Genomic DNA, 24343 nt, shown 5'->3' with positions numbered 1-24343 from the left:
ACGTCTCACCAGCATCTCTATTTTATTGAATTCGTTCTTATTTCTTTTTTTAAAAGTTTACATTCAATGAAGTCATTTTGAGGTCTTACTCTAGGTCAAGTTGACATAAGGAAGGAGGAAGTGTTGGGTATCCTAAAAGACATTAAGGTGGACAAGTCCCCAGGTCCGGATGGGATCTATCCCAGGTTGATGAGGGAAGTGAGAGACGAAATAGCCGGGGCCTTAACAGATATCTTTGCAGCATCCTTAGAGACGGGTGAGGTCCTGGAGGACTGGAGAATTGCTAATGTTTAATCCTTGTTTAAGAAGGGTAGCAAGGATAACCCAGGTAATTATCGACCGGTGAGCCTGACGTCAGTAGTAGGGAAGCTACTGGAGAAGATACTGAGGGATAGGAGCTATTCCCATTTGGAAGAAAATGGGCTTATCAGTGATAGGCAACATGGTTTTGTGCAGGGAAGGTCATGTCTTACCAACTTAATAGAATTCTTTGAGGACGTGACAAAGTTGATTGAGGGAAAGGCTGTAGATGTCATGTACATGGACTTCAGTAAGGCGTTTGATAAGGCTCCCCATGGCAGGCTGATGGAGAAAGTGAAATCACATGGGGTTCAGGGTGTGTTAGCTAAATGGATAAAAAACTAGCTAGGCAACAGGAAACAGAGAGTAGTAGTAGAAGGGAGTTTCTCAAATTGGAGACCTGTGACCAGTGGTGTTCTACAGGGATCTGTGCTGGGACCACTGTTGTTTGTGATATATGCAAATGATTTGGAGGAAAGTGTAGGTGGTCTGATCAACAAGTTTGCTGATGACACTAAGATTGGTGGAGTAGCAGACAGTGAAGGGGACTGTCAGAGATGACAGCAGAATATAGATAGACTGGAGAGTTGGGCAGATAAATGGCAGATGGAGTTCAATCCGGGCAAATGTGAGGTGATGCATTTTGGAAGATCAAATTCAAGGGCGAACTACACAGTAAATGGAAAAGTCCTAGGGAAAATTGATGAACAGAGAGATCTGGGTGTTCAGGTCCATTGTTCCCTGAAGGTGGCAACGCAGGTCAATAGGGTGGTCAAGAAGGCATATGGCATGCTTTCCTTCATCGGGCGGGGTATTGAGTACAAGAGTTGGCAGGTCATGTTACAGTTGTATAGGACTTTGGTTTGGCCACATTTGGAGTAGTGTGCAGTTCTGGTTGCCACATTACCAAAAGGATGTGGATGCTTTGGAGAGGGTGCAGAGGAGGTTCACCAGGATGTTGCCTGGTATGGAGGGTGCTAGCTATGAAGAGAGGTTGAGTAGATTAGGATTATTTTCATTAGAAAGACGGAGATTGAGGGGGGAACCTGATTGAGGTCTACAAAATCATGAGGGGTATAGACAGGGTGGATAGCAAAAAGCTTTTTCTCCCCCCAGAGTGGGGGACTCTATTACTAGGGGTCATGAGTTCAAAGTGAGAGGAGGAAAGTTTAAGGGAGATATGCGTGGAAAGTTCTTTACACAGAGGGTGGTGGGTGCCTGGAACGCGTTGCCAGCAGAGGTGGTAGACGCAGACATGTTAGCGTCTTTTAAGATATATCCGGACAGGTACATGGATGGGCAGGGAGCAAATGGACACAGACTGTTAGAAAATAGATGACAGGTTAGACAGAGGATCTTGATTGGCGCAGGCTTGGAGGGCCGAAGGGCCTGTTCCTGTGCTGTAATTTTCTTTGTTCTTTGTTCTTTGAAGTGTCATCACTGTTATGTTGGAAATACAGCAGCTGATTTTCACTTAACATACTTGCCCAAAAATAAGCAGATATTTTATTTTAATGATGTAATTGAGAAGCCTGTAAAATTCTAGCAGGGTTCGTCACGGGAAGGATCTTCCACAATGATCGGGGAGTCCAGAACCAGGGGTAACAAACTATGGATATGGATGGGCCATTTAGGGCTGAGAGGAGAAATTTCTTCACATGGAGAGTGGTGAGCCTGTGGAATTCTCTGTCACAGAGAGCAATTGAGGTCTAAAATTGACTGTTTCCAAGAAGGAGCTAGATATAGTCCTAAAGGCTAAAGGGATATAAGTGTATGGGATGAAAGGGGGAACAGGGCACTGAGGTAAATGATCAGACATGGCCATATTGAATGGTGGAGCAGACTCAAAAGGCTAAATAGCCAACTCCTGCTCCTACTGCTCTTGAACATTGACCAGTGCACAGAGAAAACCACATCTTCAAAATAGCGCCTAGCTCTCTTTAATAGCCAGCTGAGAGGGCAGGCAGGGCCTGGGTTTAAAATTTAATTCAAATGGTAGCATCTCTGACATTGCGGCTATCCCTCAGTGGTGTCAGCCTGGATTTTGTGTTCAAATCTTCGAGGAGGAATCTGTGATCTTTTGCATTTGAAGTTCGTTTTGGACAGTACATGGCTTACACCTGGACAGTAGTTCATTTTGAGATCACTGCTTGACAAAGTTACCAGCAGGAAAGCAATGCCCTGTTGGCCTATTTTAAATAATACATACTGATGCATTTCCTTACTTAAAGATTTCATCATAGTTAGAAGGCTGTACCAGGAACAGAAATCATTCAAGGTGATTCACTTTGGAAGGAGTAACAGGAATACAGAGTACTGGGCTAATGGTAAGATTCTTGGTAGTGTTGATGAGCAGAGAGATCTTGGTGTCCATGTGCATAGATCCCTGAAAGTTGCCACCCAGGTTGATAGGGTTGTTAAGAACGCATACGGTGTGTTAGGTTTTATTGGTAGAGGGATTGAGTTTCAGAGCCATGAGGTCATGCTGCTGTACAAAACTCCGGTGTGGCCCACTTGGAGTATTGCGTACAGTTCTGGCTGCCGCATTAGATTAGATTAGATTCCCTACAGTGTGGAAACAGGCCCTTCAGCCCAACAAGCCCACACTGCCCCTTGAAACATCCCACCCAGACACATCCCCCTATAAGCCACACACCCCTGAACACTACAGAAAGAATGTGGAAGCATTCGAAAGGGTGCAGAGGAGATTTACCAGGATGTTGCCTGGTAAGGAAGGAAGGTCTTATGAGGAAAGGCTGAGGGACTTGAGGCTGTTTTCGTTAGAGAGAAGGTGGTTAGAGGAGACCTAATAGAGACATGCAAGATGATCAGAGGATTAGATAGGGTGGACAGCGAGAGCCTTTTTCCTCGGATGGTGATGGCTAGCATGAGGGGACATAGCTTTAAATTGAGGGTGATAGATATAGGACAGATGTCAGAGGTAGTTTCTTTACTCAGAGAGTAGTAAGGGCGTGGAATGCCCTCCCTGCAACAGTAGTAGACTCACCAAGTTTAAGGGCATTTAAATGGTCATTGGATAAACATATGGATGATAATGGAATAGTCTAGGTTAGATGGGCTTCAGATTGGTTTCACAGGTGGGCACAACATCGAAGGCAGAAGGGCCAGCACTGCGCTGTTCTATGTTCTATGTTCATGTAAAAGAAGGCTCCTTTAATTTAATTTCTCTTCCACCGCTGCCGCTGAGCTGCAACGTTCTGGAATTCCTAACATTCCAAACATTCCTTCAGTTGTTGTTCCTTATGCTGTCTGGAAGAATTCAACAATAAACATGAAAGTGACATTACACGGTTGTTTCTGCTCCTCAGGAGTCAGCTTTTAGTGTTTCTGCTTCTGAATCAGAAAAGTGAAAGGTTCAGTATAAGCCCTGTCAGTAGAAACTAGAACATGGCCTCTTTTAAAAAAAACCTGGATTTATCTGTTGCAAGGTGAGTTAGGGACTGTCCCAATTTATACTTGTGAATAAGTTGTACCATTTAGTAGTTCTCCACCAATTGCACTTGAAACTCAGGCCAAAGGGTCATGGTGGCTCAGTGGTTAGCACTGCAGCATCACAGCACCAGGGACCCAGGTTCAATTCCACCCTCAGGCAACTGTCTGTGTAGAGTTTGCACATTGTCCCCGTACCTGCGTGGGTTTCCTCTGGGTGCTCTGGTTTCCTCCCACAGTCGAAAGGTATGCAGATTAGGTGCATTGGCTGTGCTAAATTGCCTGTAGTGTTTGTAGATGTGGGGGATGGGCCTGGGAGAATGCCCTGAGGATCAGTGTGGATTTGTTGGGCTGAAGGACCTGTTTCCACACTGTAGGGATTCTATGAAATCTCTTGACAGACTAATCAAAAATTGTGTAACCTGAAATCACCTGGACAAACATGATACCGGTGACTTTTTTAAAAACAGCACCTCTGATGAAGGTAACAAAGTGTGTAGCTGTATGAGCACAGCAGGCCAAGCAGCATCGTGCTCCTGAGATGCTGCTTGGCCTGCTGTGCTCATCCAGCCCCACACTTTGTTATGTTGGATTCTCCAGCATCTGCAGTTCCCACTATCTCGGATACAATTTTAATCTCTGATGAAAGGTCTAGGCCCGAAACGTCAGTTTTTGTGCTCCTGAGATGCTGCTTGGCCTGCTGTGTTCATCCAGCCCCACACTTTGTTAACCAAAACAAAAGGCTGTGCGTTTGTTCAAGCAAACTCACAAATCTGATGTTAAAGAAGTCAAGCAGATTCAGTGAACAGTGCACAAAAACTTAGACAGGAAAGAAAGAACTTGCATTTCTCAGGATCAGGAAGTCTAAATTGTTTACAATCAGTTACATCTTTAAGTGTAGACACTGCTGCAATGTTGGAAATGCACATTTTTACACAGCAAAATCCCACAAACCTAAATCACTAGATCATCTGTTTTTAAAGGCGTGGCTGAGGGACGCTGTTGACTGGGACACTCCTGCTGTTCTTTAAAATAGTGCCACAGGATGCTGTGTGTCTGCTCGAGATGCCAGTGCTGGAATTTAATATCACTTCTGAAAGACAGCAAGTTTGCTTGTGGAGTCACCCTCAATACTGCAAAAGGAACGTCAGCTGAAGGAGATAATGGGAACTGCAGATGCTGGAGAACCCAAGATAACAAAGTGTGGAGCTGGATAAACACAGCAGGCCAAGCAGCATCTCAGGAGCACAAAAACTGATGTTTCGGGCCTAGACCCTTCATCAGAAAATGTCAGCTGAAGTTTGGTTCCCAGATCTCGACAGCACAAGCTTCTGACTCGCACTAGGAATGGACCTCAATGAGACAGGCTGAAAGAGAGAAATTAGAGTGGGTCACTTGTGTCACATTGGTCACTGTTGAAAGGACACAGATGGAGGAAGCGATGGTCCAGTGGTATTATCATTAGACTATTAAGCCAAAGACCCTGGTAATGTTCTGGGGACCTGGCATCAAATCCTGCCACAGCAGATGGTGGATAACAAAGTGTGGAGCTGGATGAACACAGCAGGCCAAGCAACATCTTAGGTCCACAAAAGCTGACGTTTCGGGATGAAGATTTAGGCCTGGAACGTCAGCTTTTATGCTCCTGAGATGCTGCTTGGCCTGCTGTGTTCATCCAGCTCCACACTTTGTTATCTCGGATTCTCCAGCATCTGCAGTTCTCATTATCTCTGACAGCAGATGGTGGAATTTGAATTCGATAAATATCTTGAATCAAGAGTTTAATAATGACCATGAAAAATCCATCTGGTTCACTAATGTCTTTTAGGGAAGGAAACTGCTTGGTCTAGTCTCCATGTAACTCCAGACCCACAGCAATGCGGCTGACACTTAACTGCCCTCTGGGCAATTAGGGATGGGAAATAAATGCTGGCCTCACCAGTAACTCCCACTTCCTGTGAATGCATTAAAAAAATAGAGAGGGCAGGAGAATATCCTTAGCAGCATTTTTGAGGGTGGAGGGAGAAATCAGGTAGCATTGTATGGCAAAGGAAGAGCAAAAGTGAGTGGATACTTTAAAAATGAAATCACACCACTTGACTTGTGAGTCCATCTAGGAGCTATTCTAGTTATTCCTGTTGATGGTAGACAGTGCGATTTAGAATGATTGCTGTGTAATGTGTGTGCTGCTGTGACACAGACTTTAGGAGACCATCAATACAGTGCGACAAGGTTTCCTGCCTTTGTCTTCCATACCCCTGAGCTGTGCTGGGAGTCAGCAAGGGACAGAAGGTCTGAAATGAGATTCTTCTTTCACTCCCTGCTCTAACAAATCATTTGCAAATGCCATTCTGCTATTTGACAACTCATGATTCTAATAATGAATTCTTTTTGTCTCCCTTTCCACAGATTATTTTGAATTCTATGCACAAATACCAACCAAGGCTCCACATTGTAAAAGCAGATGAAAACAACGCATTTGGCTCAAAAAACACGGCCTTTTCCACCCATGTATTCACAGAGACAACATTCATTTCAGTCACATCATATCAGAATCATAAGGTAAGCCATTTCTCATCTCCTCCTAATGTTTCCATTTTGAAACTATTCAATCCTGTTACTGCTGAATGTTGAATGTTCTTGGGAGTTGTCTAGCTCCAAATACTGTTTTGGCTCCCATTATCCACAATTAAGATTGGGCCCTGGATCAGTGCCATGACAAGTGAGCGACACTGTGTGATCTGAGCCACAATGTTAAGGCTGAAGAAATAGACCGTGAATCAAGAAATTTTAAAGTCAGAGTCAAAGCAAAAAGGCAGAAGTGAAATTCAGCAGAGATAAATGTGAGGTTGTACATTTTAGGAAGAGGAAGAGGTGGGTCATATATTATTTAGAAGCTGTTTGTCCAGGTGTGGTACAGGAACAAAGAAATCTTGGAGTATAAATGCACTAAAAATTAAACAATGCACCATGGGTTAATAGGATCATTTTACAAAAGTAAACCAAACACTAGGCTTTATTTAGAGTTCTACAGTTATACAAGATAGAAACAGATCCTTCCATCCAACAGGACTAGTAGGCCTGGGTTATAGGGAGATGTTGGCCAGGTTAGGACTTTATTCCTTGGAATGTAGGAGATTGGGGTTGATTTTATTCTGGTGTATAAAGTCATGAGAGGCATGGATGGGATGAATGTATATAGTCTATTTCCTAAAGATCGGAAACTGAAGACTCGAGTACATGGGTTTGGGGTGTGAGGGGAAATTGAACCTGAGAGGCAACTTCTTTATACAGAGAGTGGTGCGTGTATGGGGTGGGCTGCGGGAGAACGTGGTTGAGGCAGGTACAATGGCAACATTTTAAAATTATTTGGATAGGTACATGGATGAGAAGGGTTTAGAGGGATATGGACCAAATGCAGGCAATTGGAACTAGCTGAGTGGGCACCATGATCAGCAAGGACCATTTTGGGCCAATGAACCTACTTCCATGCTGTATTACTGTGTGACTCTATGGCAATTTGTCTGTGCTGATGAGATATACTAAACTGATCTAGTCCCAGTTGCCAGCATTCGGTCCACACTAAATCCACTCTAAATCCAACCTATTCATGTACCCATCCAGATGCCTTTCAAATGCTGTAATTGTACCAGCCCCCACCAGCTCCTCCTGGCAGCTTGCTGTGTACACACATCACCCTCTGTGTGAAAAAGTTACCCGTTAGGTCCCTTTTAAATCTTTCCCTTCTAACTTTAAACCTATGCCCCTCTAGTTTTGGACTCCTTACCGCTAGGAAAAAGACTTAGACTTTTCACCCTATAAATGCCACTCATGACTTTATAAATCTCGAGAAGTCACCCCTCAGCCTCCAACACTCTGGGGAAAACCCACCAGCCTATTCAGTTTCTCCCTAAGGGTCAAAACCTCCAATCCCAGCAACGTCCTTGTAAATCTTTCATGGACTCTTTCAAGTTTAACAACATTTTTCCTATACCTCCCACTTATCAGGGGAGGCGATGACCTAATGATATTATTGCTGGACTGCTAATCCAGAGACCTAGACAACATTCTGGGGACTTGAGTTTGAATCCCATCACAGCAGATGGTGGAATTTGAATTCAACACATATCTGGAATTAAGAGTCAATAGATTGATGGTCATCATTAGATTATTGTCGGAAAATCCCCTCTGGTTCACTAAAGTCCTTTAGGGAAGGAAACTGCCATCCTTACCTAGTCTGGCCTAGATGTGATTCCAGATTCATAGCAATGTAGTTGAGTCTTAACTGCCATCTGGGCAATTAGGGATGGGCAATATATGCTGCCTTGCTAGTGATGCCCTCATCCCGTGAATGAATGCAAAAAAAGAACTAACCGAGACCAGAATTGAATGTCATACTCTAAAAGTGACCTCATCAATGTCCTGTACTGCTGCAACATAAGATCATAAGACATAGGGGCAGAAATTAAGCCATTCAGTCCATCAAGTCTGCTTCGCCATTCAATCATTGCTGATAAGTTTCTCAACCCCATTCTCCTGCTTTCTCCCAATAACCCTCGATCCTCAAGAACCTATCTCTGTCTTAAATGTATTCAATGACCTGGCCTCCACAACCCCCTGTGGCAATGGATTCCAAAGATTCACCACTCTCTGGCTGAAGAAGTGTCTCCTTATCTCCGTTTTAAAGAGTCTTCCCTTTACTCTCAGGCTGTGCCCTTGGGTCCTTGAATCTCCTGCCAATGGAAACATCTTCCCAAAGTCCACTCTGTCCAGTCCATTCAATACTCTGCAAGTTTCAATTAGATCCTGTGTCATCCTTCTAAACCCCATCAAGTATAGACCCAGAGTCCTCAAACATTCCTCATACGTTAAGCCTTTCATTTCTGGGATCATTCTCGTGAACCTCCTCTGGACATGCTGCAGGACCAGTATATCCTTCTTGAGGTATGGGGCCTAAAATTGCGCACAATACTCGAAATGTGGTCTGCCCAGAGCTTTATAAAGCCTCAGAAGTACATCCCTGCTTTGATATTCCAGTCCTTTCAGAGTAACTGCCATCATTGTATTTGCGTTCCACAACGTGCAAGTTTATCTTAAAAGAATCCTGGGCTAGGGCTCCAAAGTCCCTTTGCACTTCAGATTTCTGAAATTTCTCCCCATTTAGAAAATAGCCTATGCCTCTAATTATTCCTACAGAAGTGCATGATCTGACTTTCCCACATTGTATTCCATTTGCCACTTCTTTTCTCATTCTCCTAACCTGTCTAAATCCTTCTGCAGCCTCCCCACCTCCTCAATTCAACCTGTCCTTCTACCTATCTTTGTAGCCTCTGCAAATTTAGCCAGAATCTCCTCAGTTCCTTCATCTAGTTTATTAATGTATAAAGTGAAAAGTTGTGGTCCCAACACTGACCCTTGCGGAACACCACTTATCACTGGCTGCCATCCTGAGAAGGACCCTTTTACCTACAGTCTCTGTTTTCTGCCAGACAGCCAATCTTCTATCCCTGCTAATACCTTGCCTCTAACACCATGGGCCCTTATTTTACTCAGCAGCCTCCTGTGCAGCACCTTATCAGAGGCCTTTCTGAAGCTCAGGTAGATAACATCCATTGGCTCTCCTTGGACTAAACTGCTTGTTATTGTCCTCAACAAATTCTAACAGATTTATCAGGCATGATCTCCCTTAATGAAGCCATGCTGACCTTGCCCATTTTTACCCTGCACTTCCAAGTCTACAAAAATTCTTATCCTTTACAGTGGACTCAAATCTTACCAGCAATTGAGGTCGGGCAAATAAACCTATAAATTCCTGTCTTTTGCATTATTCCCTTTTTAAATAGGGATGTCATGTTAGCAATTTTCCAGTCCTCTGGGACTCCTCCTGATACAAGTGATTCCCGAAAGATCACCACCAACACCCCCACTATCTCTTTAGGTATCTCCTTCAGAACTCTAGGGTGTAGCCCATCTGGTCCAGGTGACTTATCCACCTTCAGACCTTCCGGTTTTTCTAGCACCTTCCGCTTGGTGATGGCCACCATACTCACCTCTGCACACCACCACCACCTCTTGCCCCCACCCCGACTCTCTTGAATTTTTGGGATATTACTCATATCTTCCATCATGTAGACTGATGCAATGGACTTATTCAATTCCTCCACCATTTCTTTGTTCCCCATTTCTCCAACGTCATTTTCCAGTGGCCCATAGTACACTTTTGTCACTCTTTTTGCCTTTTATAAAGCTAAGGAAACTCTTGCAATCTTCTTTTATATTACTGCCTAGCTTACCGTCATATTTAATCTTCTCCCTCCTTATTCCTTTTCTGGCTGTTCTCGACTGGTCTTTTTAAGCTTCCCAGTCCTCTGGCTTCTCACTGCCCTTTGCTACATTATATGCTTTCTCTTTTGCTTTTATACTCTCCCTGACTTCCCTTGTCAGCCATTGCTGCCTCACCCTCTCTTTAGTATGTTTCTTTTTCTGAGGGATGAATTTTTGCTGTGTCTCCTGAATTACTCCCAGAAACTCCTGCCATTGTTGTTCCACTGTCTTCCAGTCAATTCTGGTTAGCTCTTCCCTCATGCTTCTGTATTTGCCTTTATTCAACTGTAATAATGTTACATCTGATTCTACCTTCTCCCTCTCAAATTGCAGAGTACAATCTATCATATTATAGTCACTGTCTTCTAAGGGTTCCTTCACCTTAACAGATAACACAGTGTGGAGCTGGAGGAGCATAGCAGGCCAGGCAGTATCCGACGAGCAGGAAAGCTGACATTTCAGGTTGGGACCCTTCTTCAGAAATGTCAACATTCCTGCTCCTCCAATGCTGCCTAGCCTGCTGTGCTCCTCCAGCTCCACACTGTGTTATCTCTGACTCCCATATCTTACTATCTCTTCATTCACCTTAAGCTCCATTATCAAGTCTGCCTCATTGCACAATACTAAATCCAGAATTGCCTGTTCCTAGTGGGCTCCAACTCCAGCTGCTCCAAAAAGCCATCTCATAGACATTCCACAAATTCCTTTTCTTGTGATCCACTACCAACCTGATTTTCCCAGTCCACCTACATATTGAAATCGCTCATTATCACTGTAACCTTGCCTTTCTTACATGATATCCCAACTCCCACACTCAATGCACTGACCAACAAAGGCAAGTGTGCCAAATGGCTTCTTCACCATCCCGTCTACCTGTAGTGCCACTTTCGAGCAACTATGAACCTGCATCCCGAAGTCGCTTTGTTCAGCAGCACTAGCCAAGACCCTACCATTAATTGTAGAAGTCCTGCTCTGGTTTGCCTTACCAAAATGCAACACCTCATATTTATCTATATTAAACTCCATCTGCTACTCCTTGGCCTATTGGCCAAGGTCCCATTTTACTCTGAGATAACCTTCTTCACTGTCCACTACACTAATAATTTTGGTGTCATCTGCAAGCTTGCTAACCATTCCTCCTATATTCACATTCAAATCATTTATATAAATTATGATAAGCAGTGGAACCTGCATTGATACTTGTGGCCACAAGCCTCCAATCTGAAAAACAGCCCTCTACCACCTCCCTCTGTCTCTTACCTTCAAGCTAATTTTGTATCCAACCGGCTAGCTCCTTACTAACCAGGCTACCATGCAGAAACTTGTTGAATGCCTTGCTGAAGCCCACATAGACAATGTCCACCATTCTGCCTCTAACAATCTTCTTTGTCACCTCTTCAAAAAATTTTAGAGAAATAGAATTGAAAAGTCAGGGAATTATGCTAAATCTGTATCAAACCTTCATTGGATCTTAAAATCATCAACCCTGAACTATTACTCCAATCCTCACACTTCTCAATCCTCATTTTACACACTCTCAATTTCCTACTAATGTTATTTCATGTAATTTAATGCCCTCTACCCAACCCCTATGACCTCTCATACTTCAATGACAATTTAGTGCCTGCTTCCACCACCACCCTTTCACTTCACCTGTCATGCCAACTCATTGAGAACTCTGGATGGGTGCAGTTCCAACAATATTCAAGCAGTACCATTCAGGTTAAAGCAGCCCACTTGATTGGCACTCTATCCAACACATTGTTCCATCACAATGCAAACTGGTAGTAGCAGTGTGTACCAGCTGCAAGATACACAGTTACAACTCACCAAGGCTTTTTCGCAACTTCTAAATTTGCCACTTCTCCTACAAGATCCCCTGGAAGCCACAACCTTCTAAGATTTTGGCCCAGTGACTGTGGAGGTATGGTGATAAATTTCCAGGTCAGCATAGAGAGAGGCTTGGAGGGGAACTTGCAGGTAGTGGCATTCACTTGTCTTTCGAACTGGAAGTGGTCTAGAGTTTGGTAGGTTCCGTTCAAGGAGCCTTGGTGAGTTATTGCAGCACTTCTTGTACTTGGTAAACAAGGCTGCCGTTGTGAATTGGTGATGAAGCAAGTAAAAGTTGAAGGGGTTAGATACAGTCTCCATTGTGTGGGCTGCTTCATTCTGGATGGTGTCAAGCTTCTTGAATGTTGTTGGAGCTGCACCCATCCAGGATTCTCAATGAATATGCAGGGCTACCCATTGATGCCAATATCGAAGAATATTTTTATAAAAATCCCTAAGTACTCATGCACATAGGAGAACAAATAGGTGCATTACTTAAATTGCCTCCCTTAAAGAATGAAAATCAGATGGGTTTTTATCACTTTGGACAGTAGGGTATCACTGTGACTAGTTTACAATTCCAGATTTGATTAATTGAATTTAATTGTCAACAACAGCCATGATGGGATTTGAACTCAAGTTGTCTGGGTTGCTGGTCCAACAATGCAACCATCTCCCTTCCACTTAGTTAGCTCTCACTATCTTCAGGTTATGGCTTCTGTCATCTGCTCTAAACTTTTGCCCTTTTCCCAGTGTAACACCATTCACTTCAATCTTCACTGTAATTTCTTTGAACATGTTCCTTTTAACTACATTGTTCTTGTCCTCTTGATTTCACACTCTATCCTTTTTCTGAACCAGTAAATTTTACTGAGCTGTGATACTTTGTAGGGCCTCACCTGATTCTGTCAGCAGTGGTCTGACAGTTTGTTAGTTAGCTAAGTTGGTTGGAGGGCCGGTTTTTGGTGTTTAGGGACACCAATAGCATGAGTTGGCCAGAAACTGAACTAGACTCACCACATAAACACAATGGGCTATGAGAACAGGTCAGAGGCTAGGAATACTGCATCAAGTAATTTACCTCCTGACTTCCCGAAGCCTGTCCAACATTTACAATGCCCAAATCAGGAGTGAGATGGAATATCACCTAATTGCCTGGATGGATGCAGCTTTAAGAACACTCAAGCAGCTTGACACCATCCAGGACAAAGCAGCCTGCATGATTTGGCACTACATCCACAAGCATCCATTTCCTTCCACCACCGATTCTCAGTAGCAGCAGTGTGTACTATCCACGAGATATATTGAAGAAATTCACCAAGGCTCTTTAGCACTTTTCAAACCTGCTGCCACTTCTATTTAGAAGAACAAGGGCAGCAGATACAAGGGAGCACCACCTTCCGTAAGGTCCCCTCCAAGCCGAGGAAATATATTATCATTCCTTCAGCATCGCTGGATCAAAATCCTAGAAGTCCCTCCCTAATGGCATTGTGGTCTATCAATGGCTGGAGGACTGTAGCGGTTCAAGATGGCACCAGACCATCATCTCCTCAAGGGCAACTAGGGATGGGTAATAATAGGGGAACTGCTGCAGGACAATAATCCAGCAAATGCAGCACAAATGAGAAAGAAAGATAGAGCTACTGCTCAGAGATGTGCTAGATCAAAAATGACCTGCAACAATGTAAGACACATTATGGGGCAAACAAGCCAGGGAGCTTCATGTTTGTCCTATCAGCATGACATAGGGAATTTTAAAACCCTAAAGACAATGTACGGTTCTTCCTCCCGAAATGACTCATCTGTTCTCAATGCTGAAGGAAAATGTCCCTAACAAGGGCGGTTAACAATGATGTATGGTTGAACACTTCAAGGATGAGCTTAACTGCCCATCCATCATAAATGGTGTACAACAAGCAAACTTCCAGACTGGCAAACTCAATGGTGGAGGCAAAGCAATCAGATCCTAAGCCTCAAGAAAAGATCCAGGTTGAGACAGGATCCCAGGTGACGTTTACAAATCTGGGATTTCCATCAAATCCCACCATTACCACAGATTGTGAGATCAGCAAATCAGTCCGCAGGGTTCAAGGATACTACAATTGTCCAGCTGCACAAAGAAAATGGACAAAATCTGTATGTGACAACCACTGAGAAATCTTGCTGCTTGAGACAGCTGGTAAGATTTGAGCATACATCCTATTTAACAGGAACAGAAACAAAGTTGCTGGAAAAGCTCAGCAGGTCTGGCAACATCTGTGAAGGAGAAAACAGAGTTAACGTTTCTGGTCCAGTGAACTTTCTGAGTTCTGAGGAAGGGTCACCAAACATGAAACATTAACTCTCTGTTTTCTCCTTCACAGATGCTGCCAGACCTGCTGAGCTTTTCCAGCAACTTTGTTTCTGTTCCTGATTTACAGCATCCGCAGTTCTTTTGGTTTTTATTCTATTTAACAGACTGGTAAACAACATAGTAGAAAGTCAAGGTGATTCATGAAAAGGGAGAGGCATTTGTGACATGATGTTTACCCTTAGACAAATGCAACAGAAATACCATGAACAACAGCTGGGACTGCATTGCGTCTGTATTGACCTGACGTTGATGCAGTAAATGTGACCTTGTGGAAAATCTTAGCCAAACTGAGATGTCCTGGTAGAGCTACAAATAAAAAAAAAGGTAAAGTTACAAAGGATTGGACCAGTTGATGGGTGAAATCCATCTCAGTTCTAAACAATACCATCTCTTATATTTGGGTTAAGTGCAGCACCAGTGCTATCAGTTCCAACTGGTTGGGTTTCATGAAACCAATCCCAGCACCAAAGAAATCTCAATGGATTCATTGTAATTGATACTTCAGAATCGAGTCTAAATCAAAACAAAGATAATGGGAACTGCAGATGCTGGAGAATCCGAGATAACAAGGTGTGGAGCTGGATGAACACAGCAGGCCAAGCAGCATCTTGGTAAATCAAAATAAATCTTGCCATCTTAGTGAATCTGAAATCGTATTTTGTGGCTTTTGGTGAACATGTGGAACCTTGCTTGGCTCTGGTGTAATTGACACAAATGTTGTGTCTTTAAGTCTGAAGACTTTGTTACCTCCCCACCCCCAAAATGGGAAGTCTGGGGCCAGCATCCTGTGTATTTCACAGGTGGAAGGCAAAGGAGCATGCAGTGGTATAATGCCTGTCGAATATGGATAAGAAACAGCACAGAAACCAACCATTGGAGGTTTTGAAGAATTTCAATTAATGCGAAGAGTTTAGATAGGCTGAAACTTTTTTCCACTGGAGCTTGAGGGTGACCTTAAAAGAGGTTTACAAAACCATGAGAGGTATAGACCAGGTAAATGGCTGGTGTCTTTTCCCGAGGGTGGGGGATTTCAAGGATAGGGGGCGTGTTCTCAAGATGAGAAGAGAAAGGTTTAAAAAAACAATTATTTTGCACGAGAGTGGTTCGGGTGTGACATGAACTTCCAGAGGAAGTGATGAATAGTCACAATGTTTAATAAGTACGCAAATAGGAGATGGTTGGAGGGTTATGGGCCAAGGTCAGGCAGGTGGGACTAGTTGAGTTTGGGATTACAGTTGGTGTGGACTGGTTGGACCGAAGAGTCTGTTTTCATGCTGTGTGGCTCTGCGAATCAGTCAAATAATGCAGATGTGTATACCTGCATCATCCAGCCAGCACAGCACTATCCCTTTCTCAGACCACTTTGATATTCAATCTGTTTCCATTAAATAAAGGGCTGGCTCCATTATCAAATGTCCTTTTAATCATGTGCCAGTACCAAAGTGCTGACAGCAATTAGCTAAAGGGTCATTGTGTGGCACAAAATGGTTTCCTAATTGTTTGTAAATTAGGGTCAGAGGACAATAGTTCACCGAGGTATCGGAAGATGACAGTGTGCAGACCATTGCTCCCTGACATAGGACAGCACAGACTGGTGCCAAGAATTGTACTGTTTTGCCCTACAAAAGTGGAAAACATTTTCCATTTGATCTTCTGGCTCTTCTGTCAGATAGTAGAGGGTTAGACAGAGATATATAGCAATGATCATGTCTGGCATAAAAAGGCAAAATGACTCTCCAACACTTTCAGACACCATTACAGAATTTACTGAAATATTCCTAACCAGCTGGGTTTGGACTAAAGGTCAACAGGACAGTTTCTTGCCCCACCTATTTAAAAACTAAGGCCATTAATTGGCAACACAACAGTTTGGTTTAATCCCAATTTGAAATGATGCAGCACTTTATTAAGGGGGGGCTTCACCAGAGAATTCTCAGACAATGTTTTACATAGAGCCAGTTGAGGAGATATTAGGACAGGCAACCAAAAACCTGGGGTCAATCAGGTAATTTGAATTTTTTCTAAATTACAGGAAATACATGTAGAATATAAATCTCTCCCCAGAGAGCAATCCTGTCAGTTTCGGAATCAGTTTAGTGAACTTTTGTTGCACTTCCTCTGAGGCACACATGTACCAGTAAATAATACAGAGCATATCTTTCTAAATTATATTTTTAATAAGTATGTTGGATTAGCAATTATGACAAAGTAACTACAGAAATAAAACTGCAACTTCTTTATGATTCGCCTCTATTCTGCCAAAAATATAATTCAAATGAAATAATGCCCTCTGGCAGACTCAGCATGTCTTGATTCCATTGAGAGTGTTTGCCATCATTGTAAAATAGGACCCACACTGCTTGGGAATAATATCATAATTTCCCAATTAAATTAACACCGTAATGGGGCATATTATATTTTTGAGGAAAGACTGTTACTAAAAGGAGAAATTGATGCCAAAATCATGGATACAGGTGTAAACAAATCTATGGTTTATTGAACACAATGATTATTCTGCAACCCTGACAGTGTTGATGTCATATGCAAAACGCAACCAGCAACCATTGAATAATATCACAATACCAGCTTAATATATTGGATTGTTTTTCATTAATATTTTACATGTAATTATTAGTCTGTTTCCAGTGATTAAATTTGGAAGATTTCTTGGTACTAGGAATTGAACAAACATTATTGGAAAAACACTCGACAGTAGAAATTGGTTCCTTTCTCTTTCCTTCTCTGGATTTTAATGTACTGCAAGTCCTTTTCTAGAATTTGGACGTTGTTTAGCACTGTTCAATCAGAAGCCAGTCTTCTGTACAATTCCTGGCTTTTACGCATGCGTTGACATGTCAAACATCCACTTGTTCTGCTTAGCTGCCATATAAACAAGAATTGCATTTGTAGAGCACTTTTCACAACCACCAGAGAGCTCAAAGTCCTTTGTAGCCAATGAAATATTCCACAGTGTGGTTGACCATTGCAATGTTGTAGAATCAGCAGTCACTGCACTCAACAAGTTCCCACAACTTGTCCCTTCAAGTCTTCGAGGATGATCTCGTCACAGGATTGCAAGTTTCTGCCATGGGGCTTCATGCAACTAAATGGGTTGATTCTCAATATGGTTACCTTTGGGCAGAAGGAGCAGTATGACCCAAGGGCTTTGAAGTTCCACATTTAGCTCTTCTTTTCTTCACTGCAGTCAATCTTTCTAATCATTATGGCACTTAGAATCAAAGCATTGTTGTAACCTGGTAGACACATTGTCACCATTCTGAATGATTGGTCATAATCTCCCAGTCATTAAGGTTACTGCTTCGAAGAGAGCTGTCAAATGTCTGTAAGACATTTTCCTCATCCTCCCAGGGACAATAGTCTTTTGAGAGTAGAAAGAAAGGTTCTCATGTGAATAAGTTTTCAGAGACCTGGACACAGAATCCAGTCCATGAAATGGATTTTGCAGGCCGGCTTCATGAAGGATACAAGCATTCGATTGATAGACCTCCTCTTGGATCAGATGGAGACATTGCTGACGGGTTTTTCTACAGCTGTCATTTATCTCTGACACACAATCTAGGTCTTACTGGATTCAGCTGTTCTCTACCTTGGGAATTTTGTTGACTTTTGGTGAATTGTCAGAAATCCTGGAATTCCCTCCCTAATGACACTGTGGGTCAACCCACAGCACGTGGACTGCAGCAGTTCAAGGAGGCAGCTCACTGCAATCTTTTCAAGTGCCACTAGGATGGGGGCAATAAAATGCCGCCAATCAGCAACACCCACGTCTGACAAGGGAATGTAAAAAAGTCCTACAGTGTTGATAATGATCAGATAGACTGTTTCTATGTTAATTACGGGTCTTCAGAAGAACACCAGATGGTGTTTTACGTCCATTCAAGCAGACCAGATTGTTTAATATCCCAGCTTAAAGACAGCAGCTCCAACCTTCCTTTTGCGCTCCTTTCCTCAAGTGGGAACTGAGCCCAGAGCCTCCTTAAGGCAGATGCAAACTAGGCCATAAGTAACACAATGGCCTGGATTTCCTGATGGCCAGGCAGTCGTTAATCCAGCAAAGGGACATTTATATCGAGACTTTGGAGGAATTGCCTGGGAAATTAAATATTCCACCAAGTAATTTCTCTCCACCTGAAACCCTCTGAAAGTATCCAACTAAACTGGAGAATTAGAGTCATAGAATACAGCACGGAAGCAGATCCTTTGGTTGGCTTGGATGAGTTGGACCGGAAATCCTAAATTAATCTAGTCCCATTTGCCAACATTTGGCCCATATCTCTCTAAACCCCTCCTATTCATATACCCCTCCAGATGTCCTTTAAATGTCATTATTATATCAGCCTCCACTACTTCCCCTGGCAGCTTATTCCATAAATGACCCACTTGCTGCATGAAAATGTTGACCCTCAGGTCCCTTTTAAATCTTTCCCCTCTCACCTTAACCCTATTCCCTCTTGATATGGATTCCCTCACCCCAGGGGAAAGACCTTGTCTATTTTCCTTATTCATGCCACTCATGGTTTTATAAACCTCAATAAGGTCACCCCTCAGCCTCTGAACCTCCAGAAAAAATGGTCCCAGTCTATTCAGCCCCTCCCTATAGCTCAAACCCTCCAACCCTGGCAACATCCTTATAAATCTTTTCTGAACTCTTTCAAGTTTAACAACATCTTCCCAAAAGCAGGGTGACCAGAATTGAATGCCATATTCCAAAAGTGGCTGAACCAAGTAAATAGCTATTCAGGAAAAGCTAGACTAATAAATACATCATTTAACTTCTGAGTAGTGATTTAACTAACCCGTATTTATACCAGATACCCTAGCTACATCTCCTCCAGACCCCTTAATCCTCCCAAACACCTCCCAGGATACATGCCCCGCAAAACGTTTCCAGACCCACTGACCCCTTTTCTCTCTCAACCTTCTAAGCTCTTCCTCCCGTGCTGAAACCCACTCTCCATGCACCCTTCCCCTGTTCCAGACTTGAATCCCTGGGAGAATCCCTTCTTCTGCCACTCCAGAGTCATCCTGTAACCCTGCTCTGGATCCAATCCCTCCACACCCCAAACACAGACCTATTCCCTCATTCCCCTGTCCCAAGCTCGTTCCCCCTCCTCTCCCCTTCCTGTCCCTGCACGTGACTTCTTCCCCCCCATCTCCTGGAAGCTGTTGCTCCTCACTTCCCCCATCTTCTTCCCCTCTCCAGGCCCAATCCACATCCCCCAGCCGGGATCTGCCACCCATCCCTTCCTTATCCAGACACCATTTGCCCTGGCCGCTCCTAGCCTGGATACTGCATCAGTTGCATGGCTTCCATGTCATCTTGCACTGTGGCACATTATTCCTTGGCATCCTGCCCCATCTACCCAGCTGTCACCCAATCCAGGTGGTACCTTTATCACCCAGCTATCTGGCGCCGTACCCTCTGGGCAACCCTAACCTTACACATAGCTGTTTGCCAGCAGCTGACAGAGTGCCTGTGGGTCAGGGTTCAGTAGCTGGCTGCTTGCTCACTCGGATTTACATGTTCCTGACTGTCTGCACTTGGTGGGAACCATCAGAATGGAAGGAGCCTGCGTCACAATCTCCCGTCAGAAAGGTGAGCCCTCCCCTTTCTTCGACAAAAGGGCGGAGAGCCAGTCTGCCTGAGACTGATGCTGCTGAAGTCTATTGGTGCATTGCTACTGCTTTCTCTGCCACCCATGGGATGGGGCTGGTGTGTATCTATGGCAGAAGATTCACCCATTCCCAACAAGACTTTGAACTCTAGGGAAAATCCCGCCTTTGAATTGGAAATCTGGCGGGCAGCCCCTTTTTTGTTAACACTGGCTCGGGCAAGTACCAGCACCCCCTTGCAGCTGGGCTGTTAATTATGAAACAGCGGGTCAGGCATTGAGCCCAAACCTTCGCCTGAAATTCTGCTGAACTGAGAAAGGGAAGTATTCCCAACTCTCACCATTGCTCAGTTTTAATGGCAGATTAACAAGGACATCAGAGGCTGCTGCAGGATTAGGGTCATTGTCATCTTAGTTTGAAAACCCTAGTGTGATTATGTCAAGAGCAAAGAGTTCTGACAGTGTGCTAAGGGACAATGTTAAACCATGAGCCAATTCTCAAGTCAGTTTGGATCGGCCTGTGCAAGGACTCAGTGCAAAATCCAGTTCCTGGATCTTTTAGATAACTGGTTCTGCTTCCGGAAACTGCTATCTGTCTCTGGGGGAGAAAGACAGCTAGAAGTGTAGAAGATAGGATCAGGAGGAGGTCATTCAGCCCTTCGAGCCTGCTCTGCCAATCATGACAATCATGGCTGATCATCCAAATCAACAGCCTAATCCTGCTTTCTCCCCATAACTTTTGATCCCGTTCACCCCAAGTGCTATTTCTAGCCACCTCTTCAATGCATTCAATGTTTTGGCATCAACTACTTCCTGTGGTAACGAATTCCACAGGCTCACCATTCTCTGGGTGAAGATACGTCTCCTCATCTCCGTCCTAAATCATTTACAGTGAATTCTCAGTAAATAATCAAATTTTAATGGAGAAAGTGAAAGTCAAATTAGCATTTATTGGATGGCTTTTTGCTTATTTAAAAAGATCACCCTTTCTGTTGTGAAAGTAGTTTTGAAAGGCCTGTGGACAACGTAGAGTTAGTAAATGCGTTAATATAAATTTGGGTGCTGAGATCCCGAGAAGAACAGTTTGAGGCAGTGCTGATCGATAATCTGTCACGAAGCAAAATTTCTTCCAGATGATACATTTTATTTCGCTCAGCCGTTTGACGGACAACAGTGGGGAGGGAGTGCAGTGAGATCCCTGTTCGATTAGGGAGTAAGGTAAATTAGCAAAGGTCTTATTGTGAAACAAATACACCTAGAGACTGTTGTATCACTTCCTTATTGCTTAAGATAAATACTAAAAGAAATGCACAAATCCTTGTGGGAATGACCCTTCTTTAACTGCAGTGAAGGAAAAGGAATTTGGACATGATGACATCCGGGGTGATCTGAGATGAAACATGAACATAAGTTGCTGGAGAACCTCAGCAGCTCTGGCAACATCTGTGGGGAGAGAAACAGAGTGAATGTTTCAGGTCCAGTGGACTCTTCTTCAGAGCTGTCCGGAAGATTCATAAAATCAAAATGCAGCAACTTTAAACATTTAAGAACGGTTCTGAAGAAGGGATTCGAAATGCTAGCCCTGTCTGTCTCTCCACAGATGCTGTAAGTCCTGAGTTTCTCCACTTACTGTTTTTCTGTCAGATCGTCAACATCCGCAGTTCTTTGTTTTATGTTACGATCTGGGATTAAACTGATCGTTGTTCGTTAGAAATAGTTCACAACATGGTACAGCTCTTATTTCACTCTGATTAAAACAACCTGAATTGGAATTTCAGATAAATTGCTATAAACCGAGCGAGTAACTGCTGCGGACCTCTAGCTCACCGCCATCTGGAAACTAATCCTGCATCTCAGGTTCTGAGCTCCTGTGCCCACTTACTGACCTGGGTGTAAATGAATCACAATTCCGATATTTTCATGATGATCCTGTTATGGTGTTCTAAATCTGTTGTGAAGACATCTTATTTTCCAAAACGGTCCAATTCACCTCCCAATTTGATGTTTCGGGCCTAGACCCTTTTCTGAAGAAAAGCTTCCTTTCTCCTCTGATGCTGCTTGTCCTGCTGTGTTCATCCAGCTCCACACCTTGTTATCTGGGATTCTCCAGCATCTGCAGCTCCCACTATCTCTCAGCTCCCGATCTTCCCACTTTTGGAATGGGCAGCTCCTCAGCTCGCGAAAGACTCAGAAGAAATTGTTGAAAAATATCTGCCTCAGACTACTTCAGGTGCAGTCAGTTTCTGTTGTTCGCGCTCATCGTCCCAGGCGCCAGCTCTAATTAAAACACGGGGCTAAGGGGTAAGTAACCAGGCGCCTGTCACTGAAGGACACACAGACCCCACGGGAGCACCAGGTGACGGTAATAGTGTTGCACTCTGAAAGGAAGGGGAGATAACCCTTTTTTTAAAAAAAGCGGAGTACAAGCACCGCGTTCGATGTTTGTTGGATGACAAACAGAAGCTGAAATAATCTGATAAAGACAAAATTAATATAAATATTGTGCATTCTCTTTACTACAGATTACCCAGCTCAAAATTGAAAACAACCCCTTTGCGAAAGGATTTCGAGGGGGCGACGACAGTGATCTGCGCGTATCTCGGTTACAGAGGTACGTTATGCAACAAACATGCAGGTACTCCCTTTCATTTCAATGACTGAAGTTGGCTGTGTTTTGATTTCATGAATCTTCTCTGGCAGGTTCTCTCTTTCATCACTGAAAATAAAAAGTGCTGGTGATCACAGCCGGTCAGGCAGCATCCGTGCATCCATCTCCTGTATTTCTTGGTTTCAGTACAGATTCCAGTAACTGCAGTAATTTGCTCCTTCCCCTTTCATCAAAAAAGCTCATTTTTCCGGCCATGGGATGCCGGTCTATTCCTTGACTTGAGCTGGGAAGATAGAGAGAGAGAGGGAGAACAGTCTAGAATTTTTCGGTGGGAAATACCGTCTTTTTTTCACGACGTGCATTGAGTGTTTTGAATCAGAAAATAGGACGGAAACCGAAGGAACCTTCAAACGGGCCGTTGCTAAAATGTGAGAATGGGCTTAAAGACCATCAGAAGTCGGAGCAGAAGTCCCCCATTCATTCCCGCTCCGCCTTTCAATGAGATCGTGGCTGATCTGATCATCCTCAACCCCGCTTTGCTGCCTGCTCCCCATCAGTGCCTGATGGATTAAAAACCCAAACAGGACAGGTAGAATTCCGTCAATCTATGTGGGGTATTGCACTGTTGCTACTATTCCATTCTTCCATATTTATTCTTCCTGGGAGGCCGGTAGAACCATAGCACCCCTGCGGTGTGGAAGCAGGCCATTCGGCCCTCCGAGTCCACGCTGACCCTCCGAAGAGCATCCCACCCAGACCCTGATGGTCACTGACTGGGCAGTAATTATTGCCCGTCCCTCGTTGCCCTTGTGGAGATGGTGTTGATGGAGGCTGTTTGAAGCCTTCCATTGAAGTAAACGCGATGTTGAAGATCAGGTGGATTTGACAATCCCTGAACTCAGGTTGTGGAAAACTTTTCTTTCGCTCCCTATACTCAATTACATTTCCAGCATCCAAATATAAAATCTAATTTCCACCAGCAGCAGGTTGTTTAGACTGTTACAGCAAACAGGTAAGAGAATCCGAGAATTTATCTCAAACATAGAAAGTGACAGTCCAGCAGAAATGACAGACCAAGATCGATACTAAATAATATCTCAATTGGAATACCGTGTGTATTATTGAGGTGGACACTTTGGGAAGGACCTTGAGACTTCGAAGACAGTATAAGGCAGATTTATTGGGATAGTTTCATTTTTGAGGACATTCCAAAACAAAACAAAATAAACTTTTGAACATTTGTCTGAGAAGATTACACATTACTAAAGGGTATGACAGGGCAGATGGAAATTGGTTTTCCAGTCACTGCAAGCCTAGAATGCGAGGTTGGGGTACAAAGTTAAATGTGAGTAAGGAAACTAAAGGAGCTTGTAGAATTTACTTTTTAGGATCAGTAATTGCGCAAGAATGGCCAAACTCAACGCATGATCTGACAATTGCGCGGAGGATGAGGGAATGGAGGAAAGAACAGAATGGAGATAGGTGATGAGGGTCATTTGCTCTCCTGGAGGTTAAACATTATGAATTGCTTCAGTCGAATGTTTTGGTTTCCGTAACAACATCAGAAATTGCTGGAGGAAACTCAGTAGGACTCAGCAGCATCAAAGAAACAAAGTTAATGTTTCGAGTCCAGTGACCCTTCTCCAGAACATGTTTTCCGTGTTTTATCTTTAAGCAAGTTAATTAGATATAAATGTGAATTCTTCAATTCCCCTTTGATTCTAAGGGGCACCCAGGTGACAATTTTATTTCCTTAAAACAAACTAACTCTTGGTCAAGAGATAATGGGAACTGCAGATGCTGGAGAATCCGAGATAACAAAGTGTGGAGCTGGATGAACACAGC

General features: G+C 43.5%; 1 protein-coding gene across 2 annotated transcripts in view; it reads left to right on the top strand.

Annotated features, from left to right (window-relative positions):
- Positions 1-24343, top strand: part of tbx4 (T-box transcription factor 4) — a 149100-nt gene that overhangs the window by 109580 nt on the left and 15177 nt on the right. Inside the window, exons 6-7 of one of the 2 annotated variants that reach the window (XM_048557358.2) lie at positions 6160-6312; positions 22413-22501. In XM_048557358.2, coding sequence (XP_048413315.1) covers positions 6160-6312; positions 22413-22501 — 242 coding nt within the window. Of the gene's footprint in view, positions 1-6159; positions 6313-22412; positions 22526-24343 lie in introns of both variants that reach the window. The other variant, XM_048557357.2, reaches the window with a different exon arrangement.

Source organism: Stegostoma tigrinum, chromosome 27 (assembly GCF_030684315.1).
Source record: "Stegostoma tigrinum isolate sSteTig4 chromosome 27, sSteTig4.hap1, whole genome shotgun sequence".
NCBI lineage: Eukaryota > Metazoa > Chordata > Chondrichthyes > Orectolobiformes > Stegostomatidae > Stegostoma > Stegostoma tigrinum.
Note: the sequence above shows the minus strand (reverse complement) of the source record. Positions and strands in the feature narration are given on the sequence as shown.